At 46.2% G+C, this 14,208-nt stretch overlaps 1 protein-coding gene across 6 annotated transcripts in view; it reads left to right on the top strand.

Moving 5' to 3' along the window:
- LOC119820298 (zinc finger protein 431-like) overlaps positions 1-14,208 on the top strand; it is a 106,165-nt gene that overhangs the window by 36,208 nt on the left and 55,749 nt on the right. For 3 of the 6 annotated variants that reach the window (XM_038338447.1, XM_038338448.1, XM_038338443.1), the window contains exons 5-7: positions 2,591-2,799; positions 12,207-12,248; positions 13,133-13,279. In XM_038338447.1, coding sequence (XP_038194375.1) covers positions 2,737-2,799; positions 12,207-12,248; positions 13,133-13,279 — 252 coding nt within the window. In that variant the 5' untranslated portion in view covers positions 2,591-2,736. Of the gene's footprint in view, positions 1-2,590; positions 2,800-12,206; positions 12,249-13,055; positions 13,280-14,208 lie in introns of all 6 variants that reach the window. The other 3 variants (XM_038338445.1, XM_038338444.1, XM_038338446.1) reach the window with 3 other exon arrangements.

Below are 14,208 nucleotides of genomic sequence, written 5' to 3'. Positions count from 1 at the left end.
AACTGGCCACAAACTCTACCTGCTTCAGTCCCAAGAGTGCTGGATTAAAACATTTAAAAATATTACGTGACAAAAATTGTATATATTTATGACATTTAAAATGAGACTTTCAAATTTATATATTGTGAAGAATAGCTAAATCAGACTAATTAACCCAATACCCTCATATAATTGTTTTTGTGGTGAGACATTTAAAACTGTAGTGATGTTTTTCTTTTTTATATTTATTTATTACGTATACAATATTCTGTCTGTGTGTATGCCTGCAGGCCAGAAGAGGGCACCAGACCTCATTACAGATGGTTGTGAGCCACCATGTGGTTGCTGGGAATTGAACTCAGTACCTTTGGAAGAGCAGGCAATGCCCTTAACTACTGAGCCATTTCTCCAGCCCTGTAGTGATGTTTTTCAAGCAAATGATGTTGCTATAGTTACTATGACATAATTAGAATATTATATGTGAACTTTTGGTTTTCTTTTCTTTAAAAAGTTAATTAATTAATTATTGATTCTTAGGATCAACCTAGGACTAATTTATGCTATGTACCACTAAACTATTCCTCCTCACAGTTATGAACTTAGAGAAGCATAATACAACAGCGGACTGGGTGTGTAGCTCAGTGGTAGAACACTTGCTTTGTACAATGAGGCCCTGAGTTTGATTCCCAGAGCTGCAGGGGTGAGGTTGGATTAGACAACAAAAACAGCAGTCATTTTGTGGGTTGTAGATGACTTCTGTGGACATAGTGACAGAGGCAAAGGCCAGTCTCTTTCAGGTTCTTAGGAGTTTCTATTTTTAAAGGAACTATTTTTATTTTGTGAGTGGTTTTGCTTTTTGGTTTTCCAAGATAGGGTTTCTCTGTGTAACAGCCCTAGCTGTTCTGTAACTCACTTTGTAGACCAGGCTGGTCTGGAACTCGCAGAGATCATCAGGTCCGCCAGAACAGCCAGAGCTCTTGACCACTGAGCTATCTCTCCAGCCCCTTTTTTTCTTTTCCAGTTATTATGTGTGTCCGTGTGTATTTGTATGTGCATACCACAGCGCATGTGTGAAGTCTAAGGACAGGTGTAGGAGTCGGTTCTCCCCGTGCACTCTGTGCCCCTGAAATCGAAGCCCTGCCATCAGGCTTGGCAGCAGTACAGCTGCCTGCTGTGTTAGTCAGGGTTTCTGCTGCTGTGATGAAAGACTACGACCAAAAGTCATGTGGAGAAGACAGGGTTTGCATAAATTTATTCATGTCCCGAGTCACCGTCCGTTGAGGGAAGCCAAGGCAGGAACTCAAAGGCGAATGAGTCTGGAGGTAGAGGTGATGCGGAGGCCATGGAGGAGCGACGCTTACTGGCTTTCCCCTCAGTGTTTGTTCAGTCTGTTTTCTTACAGAGCCTAGGACCACCTGCCCAGGAGTGGTAGCAGCCACAATGAGGTGGGCCCTCCCACATCAATCACTAATTAAGAAAATGCCATGCATGTTCACCTACAGCCAGATCTTCCGGAGGCATTTTCTCAATTGAAACCCCAGTTTTACCCTGCACTCAGGTGAACTCGTATCAAGTTGGCACAAAACTAGCCAGCATACCCACAGAACCATCTTGCTAACCCCTTAGTTTATTTCTTGCTGCCGTGACACCATACCCACAGAAAATAGGGTGGAAAAGTTTACTTTGGCTTAGGGTCTGTGATCTGCAGTCTGTCACAGCGGAGTGGGCATGCTGGAGTGGCCCAGTTCATGGCAGTGGGAGTGTGTGGCAGTGGCTGCTCATGTCATGGCTGACCAAGAAGAGCAGAGTGGCTAGGACCATGTCTGGGCTCTAAACTCAAAGGCCACTCCTAAGTATCCACTTCCTCCAGGAAGGCTGGGCTTCCTGAGGGTTCCATAGCCTTCCCAAATATTCCCACCAGCTAGGGGACAAGTACTCAAAACACGAGCCTCTGGGGGACACTGCAGATTCAAACCATGTGTTCCATAGGTGACAGAGATCCATTTATCTAATGACTCCTGGTGACAGTGGGAAGTACTTTCTATAGCCCCCTTCACTTTCAAATTAAGGAAACACATTTCTACTGGAGTTTCCCAATACTGCTTAAAAGTTAGGGATTAGATGAATTACCGCCAAGCATGCAATTAGAGCCAGAAGGCCTGGCTAATCATCAGAGTTGTCATCTAACAAGTTTCATTACTCTTATTTCATTTGCTGTATGAAATGTGTGTACACCCATGCATACATGTGTCTCAGCCTGCCCGGTGATGGGATTGTAGATCACTACTGTGCCCAATTCTGGCTCTTTTGAATATGTATGAGAGAGACGGGCCCTTTGTGCTTTCACAAAAGAAATCCCCATGTGTAACAGCATGAGAACAACAGAGGGTGAATATTTCCCATCTTATCCAAAATGTCTGGGACCAGAAGTGTCTCTTACTTTGGAGTTTTCTGAACTGGGGGAATATTGGCATGAATCTGCTGATTGAAGTATCTTAATCTGAAAACTCGAAGCCGGAAATTGTCCTGAAAATCTGATGGTTTTTCAAGATACTTTGGATTCTGGGTTATTTCAGATTTAATTGTGGATTCTCCTGTGCTTGCTTCATAGCTGACTTGGAGTACTCTGCGATACAACACTGCCTGACAGAGGATACCCAGCTTTATCCACGCCCGCAACAGTTAAGACACAGGTTATGAGTTTCCTGGCCCTGCCTTGCACTTGATCCACATACTGGCCTCAGGACGAGGACTGGCATGCAGGGCTCGGAGGTTGTGGCTAGAGGAGAACATGGGCACAGCGGCACCGGCGCTCTTCAGGTTGGTTGACTACCTATTGTGTTTGGGAGTATACGTGTGTATGTTCACCGTGCCGTGTATGTGGGGGTCAGAAGACAGCTTAGAATAGTTGCTCCTTTCCTTATATCTTGAGTTTAGGATATTGAACTCTGGTTATCAGGCTTGGCAGGTTGTTCTCTTACCTACTGACCCACTTTTCTGGCCATGTTCTTCTAGTTTAATAATGTCTCCAGATGCCACTGAAGAATAAAGAGACTGACCTTAGACCTTACTTTCATCCATTTATCTTGTTAGTCCCCACAATGTGTGGATGGGCCCTGTTTTCCCACTTGCTAGGCAACAGATCTACTATTGAACTCTAGCCCAGCTCCACATTGGGCATTTCTCCTGGGCAGACCGTTTCCTGCATTGAATAACTAGACACATCGGATATAGAAATCACAGGCCTGATTATATGCACCCCCCTGGTCCAGAGGAGGCACCATATTTTAATATTTGGAATTATCAACATTAGAGGCTTTGGCGCATAACATGTATAGCCCAACATCAGTTTGTCCAATTCAATTCCCTGGTCTTTCAACTTGTGAAAGTGACCCCGTGTTGTATACAGCAGGGCTCCCGTAGATTCCTGGTCCACGGTAGTGTCTCACTCTGTTGTCCTGGTGTCCTGGTCCTCACTGTGTGTTGATCAGAGTGGCCTTGAACTCAAAGAGATCCACTTGCCTCTGCCTCCTGAGTGTTGGGATTGTAGGTATGAACCTCTACATTATATTTTCAGTAGATTGTTTAGGTTAGCTGAAGGGTCTTGCTGTGTGCTGACCCCATTGAGTAAAACTTGGTTTGGTTTTCTGTGAGGGGCTCACATAAACTTGAGGCTCTTTGGATTTGGGAGCTATTCCTGAGACACTGGAGGAGTTTGCAAGGGTCGCACTGTAGGTTGCAAGGGCATGCATTCAGTCCACACTGTACTTCCCTTTCTGACAAGTTCAGTCTCAGAGAAGTCGGCACTGGCTGCAGGCCTCAGAGTTCCCTGTGCATGCTGCCATGGTGGTTCCTAATACTGGCAAGTGAGAGAGGGGGGAAGTAGTGGAAGCAGAGACTGAAGTTAGGCTGTGGTGATGTGTCCTGACACCTAGCTGGAAGGAAGAGACCTACCTCCCCTTCAGGTCACAGTAGACTTGGAGCTACTTTGGCCTGGTTCTGTGAAGAGAGCCCCTCAGCAAAGCTGCTTGCAATGGTTTAAAAGCCCCGTGTCTTCTGAGATGAGGAAATACCTTTTGCTTCTCCTGCCTTTTCTGTCCTGTAATGTGCAACATGCAGCTTAAAATATAAAAAGCAGTATAGAAGAATATATGCACAAGCAACAAAGGAGAAAATTATGCAGATGCAGGAATCTGAAGGTTAGACCGGGAGAGGACAGTGCTATCAGATCCAGGAATCTGCAGGCTAGACCAGGAGAGGACAGTGCTATCAGATGCAGGAATCTGCAGGCTAGACCAGGAGAGGACAGTGCTATCAGATCCAGGAAGCTGCAGGATAGACCAGGAGAGGACAGTGCTATCAGATGCAGGGAACTGCAGGTTACACCAGGAGAGGACAGTGCTATCGGATGCAGGAAGCTGCAGGATAGACCAGGAGAGGACAGTGCTATCAGATCCAGGAATCTGCAGGCTAGACCAGAAGAGGACAGTGCTATCAGATGCAGGGAACTGCAGGTTAGACCAGGAGAGGACAGAGCTGTGGACATCTGAGATGCCTGAACTGGAAGGATCCATAAAATGCTACAACAGACACATCAAACAGCATAGAGGAAAAGATGGGTGAATAGAAAACAAATAATCCACGGAAGTGCTAAAGACCTTGCTAATTGTTCTCATCTGTGGCTGCACGTATAAAGTAAGCTCATAGATAATTACTGAGCATAAATCCACCCTAAAGTCACACACACTTCATGCTCAGTCGTTTGATAAACAATTATATTTGTGATTGACCCTAGCAGCTGACGTGTTCTAGGCAAGTGTTCTGCCACCCAGCTCAATCTCTGCCCTCTTTATGTGTTTTATTTGGAGCCCAGGGTAGGTGCCCAGGCTAGTCTTGAAGTTGTGATCTCCCAGCCTCAGCCTCTCAAGTAGGCTGGATAACAGTTCGCATCACCAGGCCTAGCAACAATTATCTTCTGCCAGCCCTGAACATCTTGAACATGGAAGTGGTCAGCTTGGAGAAATACAAGCCTTCAAAATTGCAGGAGGATCTTCAGAATGATACTTGAGTTGACCACTAGATGTCAGTGTAGCATCAGGAATGAAATAGTTCCCCCCCTACCCCCCCCCCCCCTCCCAGGAGAGTGATTTTCCCCTGTGCCTGTTAAAAGTCAGGATTACTCACCATTTCTGAGGAATGCAGCTGGTTCTTGTGAGAAGGAGCTGTGGACATTCAGGATCAGAATTATTTCTCTGTCCACATCCTGGTTGGATTTTGATTTACTACTTCAACAGCCTAGGTGGCGTCAATTTAACAGATGTTAAAAGGAGAAGAGGCGTGGTTGCAGATGACATTCATGAACTGGTGGCTGCTCAAGGTGTTGCAAGAGCAGGAGGCCAGCCATCCCAGAGGAGGGGATGCACAGGTAGATCTTAGTGAGCCCAACACAGGGCTGCTCCGATGAGCGCAAGGGTCTTGACTTGACACTCTGGCTTCATCTCATGTTTATTTTTTATTTATTTTTGATGGTATTATTTCCTCTTTTCCCATGAAAGGCTTCTCTGCCCAGTGACTTTGTTATGGCCGTGGAGGGGCACTCATATCTGCAGAGTGTCTCTGCATCGAACTGTATATATGTGTCCACCATTGTGCATTATGTATGTCCACGAGCTCATGAATTTAAGGTGCTGGTGTCATTTTCCTGTGACAAGTAAAACTCAAGCAGTCATTCAGGGAAATTGTTACGAATTGAGATTATCTATTTTCACACTTAGTGTGTATATGATGACGTTTATTGGTGTCATCTCATTGGGATTTCAATTTTCCCTCTTCATCAACATGAGAGACGAATTTTTGTGAGAGGCGCTTAAGACAGGTGTGACGGCGGGATCCCACAGTGCCGAGGTGTGTGCGGGGTGCAGGATCCCACAATGCCGAGGTGTGTGCGGGGTGCAGACAGGTGTGACGGTGGGATCCCACAATGCCGAGGTATGTGCGGGGTGCAGATAGGTGTGACAGCGGGATCCCACAATGCCGAGATGTGTGCGGGGTGCAGGATCCCACAATGCCGAGGTGTGTGCGGGGTGCAGACAGCCTTTGTGAAGGAGTGTAGCAATGACTGAGCGACTGGCGCAGGCTCAGGTAGCTTCCTAAGTGGTGTGATTCCAGGGAGCACCATAGCATGTCAGATTCCCTGTTTCTATCAGTATAGCAACAAGCAAGCTCGTGTTCCAGGGAACTGCAGGGCCCAAGTTCCCAACAGCAGAGAGGAGAGTCCTTCCATCAGCAGAGGTGGCCAGCTTTCTTCAGGGTCATATTCTGGAATGCAAATGCCTCTTGAGAGGGTACGAAAAGAACTCTGCCGTGTCCCAAGGTACATCTGTAGCCTGTATCACTGATGGAGTCAGGATGTGAGCCATGTCTCAAGGTACATTTGTAGCCTGCATCACTGATGGAGTCAGGATGTGAGCCGTGTCCCGAGGTACATCTGCACCCTGCATCACTGATAGAGTCAGGATGTGAAGGGAGCAAGTGGGTAGGTAAAGATCAAAATTGGGGGTGGGGAGGGTTGAGGATCAGACGAGCTACACACACAGATTCCAGTTTCCCTCCTAAGGACAATAAGATTCCACCTGACTAGGATAGAGCCTCTGGGAGCTTGGCTCATCTCTGGTGCGTGTAACTAGGGACAAGTAGCTTGTTTCCTTATCCGCTGGGCCCCACCCACCAAGGATCCTCATAAAGGGTTGCAGGAAGGCAGGATGTGAGGAGACACAGTTTGAAGAGCTCATCCCTGTTTGTCACTTCCCTGAACTGATCACTTTGCTTTGCCTGGCTGAGGCAAGCCTTCTGAGTTCTGTACGTTCTAAGCTGAGGTCTGTCTGTGCCACACACTGTAATTTTCAAAGTGTCCCCCCACTTCCTGGAGATGCACTCTCTTTTGGAGCCACGGAGCACACATGTTTCTCACTGTTCTTGCAAGATGACCCCAGCAGAGAGCCAGTCCCAACGGATATGAGAACTGCCCATAAATGCACTCTGATGGGCAGAGAGGCTCTTCCTTCTCTTTAATTAGGAGATTGATCAGTAACATGGATCAAAAAACTCTGCCTGTTGACCATGTTCCTGGATGGATGGTAATCAATGATGCTAATTTTCAGTACATGATTTCTGCATTAGGCACTTATTGGAAGGGATAAAGCTGTGTGGTGGATCACGGTGTGAGATCTAGGAAAGACCAACACTCTAAGGGTGTCCAGGAGGTTTGCCTTTACCCACCTAGCTAACAGATAATGAAATGGGAAATCATCCCTTGAGGCTGGGTCCTGAAGATAGACGTTTAAAAGTTGTTCCCTATGTCACACGAATGACCACTTATGCTCTCTGGGTTCCAGTGACAAGAAAATGACAGTGCAGAGCTGGCAGGAGCCTCTGCCCCTTCTGATCCAGATGGGCGCCACTACTGGGAGGCAATGGAACCTTTAGGATGTGGGGACATGGGAGAAATTAGGTCATAAAGAGGAGTGTAAGATCCTGGCTCCTTTCTGACTTTTTTATTTTATTATTATTTTTATTTATTTTACATGCTAACCACACTTTCCCCACCCTCCTCTCCTGCCATTCCTCCCCTACCACCTTTCTGCCCTCCATCCACTCTTCAGAAAGTGTAAGGGGAGTCAACAAAGCGTAGACTATCAAGTTGAGGCAGGACCAAGCGTCTCTTCCTGCATCAAGTCTGAACAAGGCATCCCAACATAGGTAGTGGGTTCCATGCACCAGGGACAGATCTTTGTCCCACTGGTAGGGGTCCCACAAATAGACCAAGCTTCACAACTGTCATCCACATACAGAGAGCCTACATCAGTTCCATGCCTACTCTCTAGCTGGTGGTCTTGAGTCTGTGAACTCCCACAGGCTTGGGTCAGCTGTCTCTGTGGGTTTCCCCATCATGATATTGACCCCCCTCTCCCCTCTCTTCAACTGAACTCCCAGAGCTCAGCCTAGTACTTGGCTGTGCATCTCTGCATCTGCTTCCATCAGTTACTGGATGAAGGGTCTGTGATGACAATTAGGGTAGTCACCAATCTGATTACAGGAGAAGACCAGTTCAGGTACCCTCTCCTGATGTAGGTGGGTGTTTCTGTGTGTTGCTTTCATTGGTTAATTAATAAAGAAAACTGCTTGGCCTGATAGGTCAGAACATAGGTAGGTGGGGAAGACAGAACAGAATGCTGGGAGGAAGAAAGCAGAGTCAGGCAGACCAGATGTCATAGGTCTCCTCTCCGAGATGAACGCAGGTTAGAATCTTCCTGGTAAGCCACCACTTTGTGGTGCTACACAGATTTTTAGAAATGGGTTAACCAAGATGTGAGAATTAGCCAGTAAGAGGCTAGAGCTAATGGCCAGGCAGTGTGTAAATGAATATAATTTGTGTGTTGTTATTTCGGGTGTAAAGCTAGCCGTGCAGGAATGCAGCCCACTGCTCCTTCTACACTCTCCACTCTTGCTAGGAATCTTAGCTGGAGTCATCCTTGTGGATTCCTGGAAGTTTTCCTGGCACAGGTTTCTCTCTAACCCCCAAATGACCCCTCTAAAGATATCTCTTTCATTGCTCTTCCTCTCTCTGTCACTCCCCCATATGGACAATCCGATCGCTCATATTCCCATCCCCTGCCCTCTGTCTCCCTCAGGCACAGTTTATCCAGGAGATCTCATCTATTTCCCCTTCCCAGGGCGACCCATGTATCCGTCTTAGGGTCCTCCTTGTTACCTAGCTTCTCTGGGACTGTGGATTGCATCCTGGTTATTCTTTGATTTACATCTAATATCCACTTATGAGTTAGTACGTACTGTTTTTGTTTTTCTGGGTCTGGGTTACCTCACTTAGGATGATTTTTTTCTAGTTTCATCCTTTTGTCAGCAAATTTCATAATATCTTTTTTTCTTTTTCTTTTTCTTCTTTTTTGCTGAGTAATACTCAATTGCGTAAATGTACCACATTTTCCTTAACTGTTCTTCAGCTGAGGGCATCTTGTTGTTTCCAGGTTCTGGCTATTCTGAACACTGCTGCTATGGACATTGTTGAGCAGGTGTCCCTGTGAACACTGCTGCTATGGACATTGTTGAGCAGGTGTCCCTGTGAACACTGCCGCTATGGACATTGTTGAGCAGGTGTCCCTGTGGCATGAGTGAGCTCCTAGGAGTGGTATCGCTGGTTCTTGAGGTAGAGACTCCCAATTTTCTGAGAAACAGCTGTACTGATTTCCAAAATGCCAGTACAAGTTTGCACTCCCACCAGCAGTGGAGGAGTGTTCTCCTTACTCCAACACATCTGTAACAAAGCAGTCATCAGTGCTTTTGCTCTTAGCCATTCTGACAGGTATCAGAGTCATTTTGATTTGCATTTCCTTGATTACTAAGGATGTTGAGCAATTCTTTAAAAGACTTTCAGCCAATTGAGATTCTTCTGTTTAGAATTCTGTTTAGATCCTTTCCCTTTTAAAAAATGGAATTATTCAGTATTTTGATGTCCAGTTTCTTGAGTTCTTTATATATCTTGGATATCAGTCCCCTGACCTTAGCACAACCGACACCATGTTGTAGGCACCATTCTGACCCTAGAACCCAGCAAGTAGGTCCCAATACCTGCTAAGATGGGAACAAAGACCTACTCCTCAAAGACATAGTCAATAGTTCCAGGATCCAGGAACGTCTCTAAATGTACTAGTCTTCCCTTTTGGCTTCTATAGTTCTGCTTCTTGCTAACTAAATTATGTCAATCCAGGAGGTAGTTTTTGTGCTTAGAAGATCAGAGGCAATGAGTCTTGGGGCTGCATCATTTGTGCAAGTTTACCATGTAGCTGCTGGCCAGAAATAAAGACTTTCTATTCAACTTTAAGAATAAAGTTCTTGTCCATGTGTGCTCTTTGTCAGAATTACCACACAACAGAATCACAGTGGAGACTCTTCAAAAAATTAAAAGTGAATCAGTTATACCACTCACGGGTATATACACACAGCATTTCAGTTCTTTCTATTAGAGGCATATCTGCACATCAATATTGATTGCAGCATACTTAAACTAGTCAGGCTTCCTTAGAGGAACAGAACTGATAGAATCTATCCATCTGTGTATATATAGAAAGGTGATTTAATAAGTGGCTTATAGGCCATAGTCTACCTATTCCAATAGTGGCTATCTACCATGAGAGATTTCAAGAGTAGAGTAGTTGTTCACACCATGAGGCTAGATATCTCAGCTGGTCTTCGGTATATTCTGGAATTCTGAAGAAGTAGGCTCTAATCCCGGTGAAGGAATGGACATGCTAGCAAGAGTAAGGGCCAGCCAGCAAAGAGCAAAGGGTTTCCTTCTTCCTTATCCTTTATATAGGCTGCCACCTGAAGGTGTGGCCAAAGTTAGACAGAGCTTCCCATTTCAAAAGAGCTGGAGTAAGTTGGGTATTTCTACTTCAAATGGTTTACTTTTTTAATTAAGAAAGATCCCTTACAGGTGTATCCAATCAATTGGGTTTTAGTTAATGCCACATGTGTTCAGGTTGATGCCAACAGTAGCCATTGCAACAGTACATAGTAGCTACATTAGGAAAATAGCCTGGGTGTCAGCATCAGAGAAAGGTATAAAGAAAATGTGATGTATCAGCACAATGGAAAACTATTTATTCATAAAAGAATGGAAATTATGCTTTTTTTTGCAGGAAAAAAATTCAGTGGATATAGTCATATAAATTAGCCAGGTTCCGTAAACTATCCATGTTTTCTTTCAGATGTGGTTCCCGATTGTATTTACATAAATGAGATCCTGTGAACATAGGTTTCATGAGATCAGAGGCAAAGCTCTAGAGCAGAAAATGATGACTAAGCACTGTGGGGAGAGATGAGAGCTGGGCAGACTGGGGTAACAAGGAGTGCGCTCAGTAGTCAGTGTGTGCTTCAAGACATCCCGTGTCCAGAGAATGAAGTCACTAGGAGAACGGTTTTAATACCACTATAGCATTTATTAATTGATCTGAGATTAAATACATATTTTGTGAGCTTTATTTCATATAGAATATGATACTGCAATTAGAAAACATAAATGTTAAATTATCAGAGAGAAATATTCAACCACTCATTACTCACAAATAAAATAACAGACTTAAGATTTTTAGAGAGTTTTACTAAGTACTCAAATATGTATGAATAGAAATATTTTACATATCCGTCTATATCTACATGTCATCTATTTGCCTATACTTGTACCAATGTACCAATATATTCACATAAGTCTTTCAAACCTATGTATGCATGTGTTTTGGTATTTATATCTCCTCTTAGTCACACTGAACAGAACTTTACACTGAGAACCTGGCTAGCTCTTACATTGCATAGCCATAATATTTCGAAATTTCCATATCCTTCTCCCTCTGAAGGAAAAACTGCAGTTTTCCCAGAGAGGTGTACTTGGCAGCATTCTCTCGCTCCTGTTGAGCCCGCCTCTTCATGGCCTCCCTCTCTGGCCTCTGCTCTTCAGGGATGGGCTGTGAGATGACTGGCCCTGGAATGTCCACTTTCCTCCATGGGATGGGTTGGCAACTGAAGTCTAGCAGCAGGTATTGGGCTTTAGCTTTGGGAGACGAGAGGGCCTTGTTCCTGGCAGCAGAAAGAGGCTCCCTGTGGAGTGAAGTGTGAGATGATGCTCTGTAGGGTGCAGGCCTTGAGGCAGCCGGCTGGGGCCCAGTGAACGACTGGATGGGCTTGGTTATGTTAGCTCGTGTGGCACTGGTGCCGTTTGGCAGAGCTGGCTTGTCAGAGGCCATCAAAGATGTGCTGGCAGGAGCTGGTTGGGATGGCTTGAGCGTGGGAGGCTGAGCTGAGTGGGATTGAGACCTCACTGGGTAAGCCACAGGGGGCCTGCGTGAAGCCAGGCAGAGCAGCTTTCTGGAAACAGGTTTGGCTTGAGGCTTGTCCAGGACTGGGAAAGGCAGAGGTACTAACTTGACCTTCCCAGGTGGGGGCAGCTCATACTGGGATGGAGATGGACACCGCTTGTGAGCAATGCCCCCTGGTCTCTGAATCTTGCCCAGGCTTTTGTCAAGGGTTTGGCCCTCACGTGGCATATCCAGCAGTGATGTGGTATCCGGGCCTGTCCTGGGATCTTTGTTGCTGCTGAAGTTCAGCAGAGCCCGGGAGGAGGAGATGCCAGTTTTCTTCTCACTCTTCTTCCCCAGTGGGTGAAAGACCTGCACGGACTCCAGCATGTGCATGCCCAGGTGAGTTCGAGGCTTCTTAAAGCTGTCATGGCTGAGCTCAGGTGGATTCCTCTTCCTCTTGGTCTTGGGGATGGTGGGCTTCTCTTCTGCCCTGGCTCTGTGATTTGATGGCTTCAGCTCCTCTGTTTTCTTGGAGTTGTTTTCTCTAGTCTTCTTGGCCTTGTCTTGCCCATGTGCCCCAGCTCTGCTGCGCTTGCTGGGTGTGACTTTCTGAGCTTTGCCCTCCAAGTGCTTGGTCATGTTGTCGAAAGCCCCTTCACTGAACCCAGCACTGCCCACAGCCTCTTCTCCCTCCACCAGTTTCTGGAGCTTGATTCTGGCTTGAGGAGCTCCAGCAAGCAGCTCAGAGACTTTCTGGTCATTCTTTCTTACTTGGTCTGAGGGTGCACTGATGCTGCTGGAGCTTTCCTGGGCCTGATCCCTCCTGATGACTGTGGAGTCTTTGGATTGAGGTGCTCTGGGATCTTGGAATTGGTTTAGCTCTGTGAGGGAGTTGAAGAGTTGGGGAAGGTGAATGTCGGCCACGAGTGCAGTCATGTCTGCAAAGTCCATGTTGGAGCCCACCACACTCTGAAACACCCCAGGCTCTTCCTGACCTAGGCTGCCGTTTCCCAAGGCGTCATTGTCAAGAACAAGGTTCTGCCGTAGGCTTTCAGCGTCAGTGTATTTCAGGGTCTGCTGCCTGTCGGGGTGTGCTAAAGGTAGGAGTGCTGGGTCTTGGCTTTCTTTTGTGCCCTCATAGGTATCCAGAGGCGTTGATAGATCGGCTGTCTTTAAATCCAAGTTGTTATTTTCTGTTTGTTCCAGGCTTGGAGCTGGAGGCAAGGGCAGGAATTCTGAAGGATTGTGGATGAGGGTAGTTAATGACCTGTCTTCACTGACAGGTGGTGTCCTCATCCGGGTGTCATGGGTGCAGGCATTGCCAAGGTCTGGACTCTGCAGCAAACAGAATGTCTGACCTGAAGGTGTCAATTCCAGGGGTGTCTCCATTTCCACCACTGAAAAAGAGTCAAGTAAGAAGTCGATGCCTGGTAAGTGAGATGCTCCCCTCCTGTTCCCCTCCTTTCAGTGCTCCTCAGCACTCAGGCCCTACAGCAGTGGGGCAGGCATTCCTATGAGCTCTGCTTGAATCGCAAGGGGCAACATCTCTACTGGGAGACTCGTGGTGACTGCTCTGTTCTTTTTGGTGGTAATGCAATGTCATGTTTTCACAGATGATTGTGTGTTCCTTTGTGTTTGTGTGGTGTGTGCATGTGTCTTGGCCATGGGGAGGTTACAGAATTCCCTTGGTGTGTGCTCCTCTCTTGCTTTACCCTTTGTCTTTGAAAGTGTATCCCTCATTTCCTTGCAAGTTTGTTATTAGGCAGGTTGTCTGGTCCATCATTTTTAAGAACTTACCCTTTTCTTCCAACTTTGTTTTTGGCATTACTTAAATACCCCCAGAATCTTGGCTTTTTATGTGGCTTTAGGTATCCAAACCAAGTTCCTCACTCCTGCAAAGCAAGCAGTTCAACAACCCAGGATTTCCTCTAGCCGCACATTTTACAGTCTTGTTATTAGTGACACAAAAATTGGTTTAAGAAAGTAAAATCAGCCAGGGAGTGGTGGCACACACCTTTCATCTCAGCACTTGGGAGGCAGAGGCAGTCAGATCTCTGTGTTTGAGGCCAGCCTGGTCTACAAAGCAAGCTCCAGGACAGTCAGGTGGAACAGAGAAACCCTGTCTCAAAAACAAAGCAAAAGAGAACAAACAAACAAAATGGTAAAATCTTTGGGCTTGTGTGTGACTGTGTTGTAGGAAACTTGTTCTAATGATCATGGGCTTTGCTCGAGAGAGAGAGAAAGAGGGAAGGGGAGAGAGAGAGGGAGAGAGAGAGAGAGAGAGAGAGAGAGAGAGAGAGAGAGAGAGAGAGAGAGAGAGAGAGAGAGGAGAGAGAGAAGCTTCGCCCAAAGCAATTGT

The sequence above is a fragment of the Arvicola amphibius genome, chromosome 8 (assembly GCF_903992535.2).
Source record: "Arvicola amphibius chromosome 8, mArvAmp1.2, whole genome shotgun sequence".
NCBI lineage: Eukaryota > Metazoa > Chordata > Mammalia > Rodentia > Cricetidae > Arvicola > Arvicola amphibius.
Note: the sequence above shows the minus strand (reverse complement) of the source record. Positions and strands in the feature narration are given on the sequence as shown.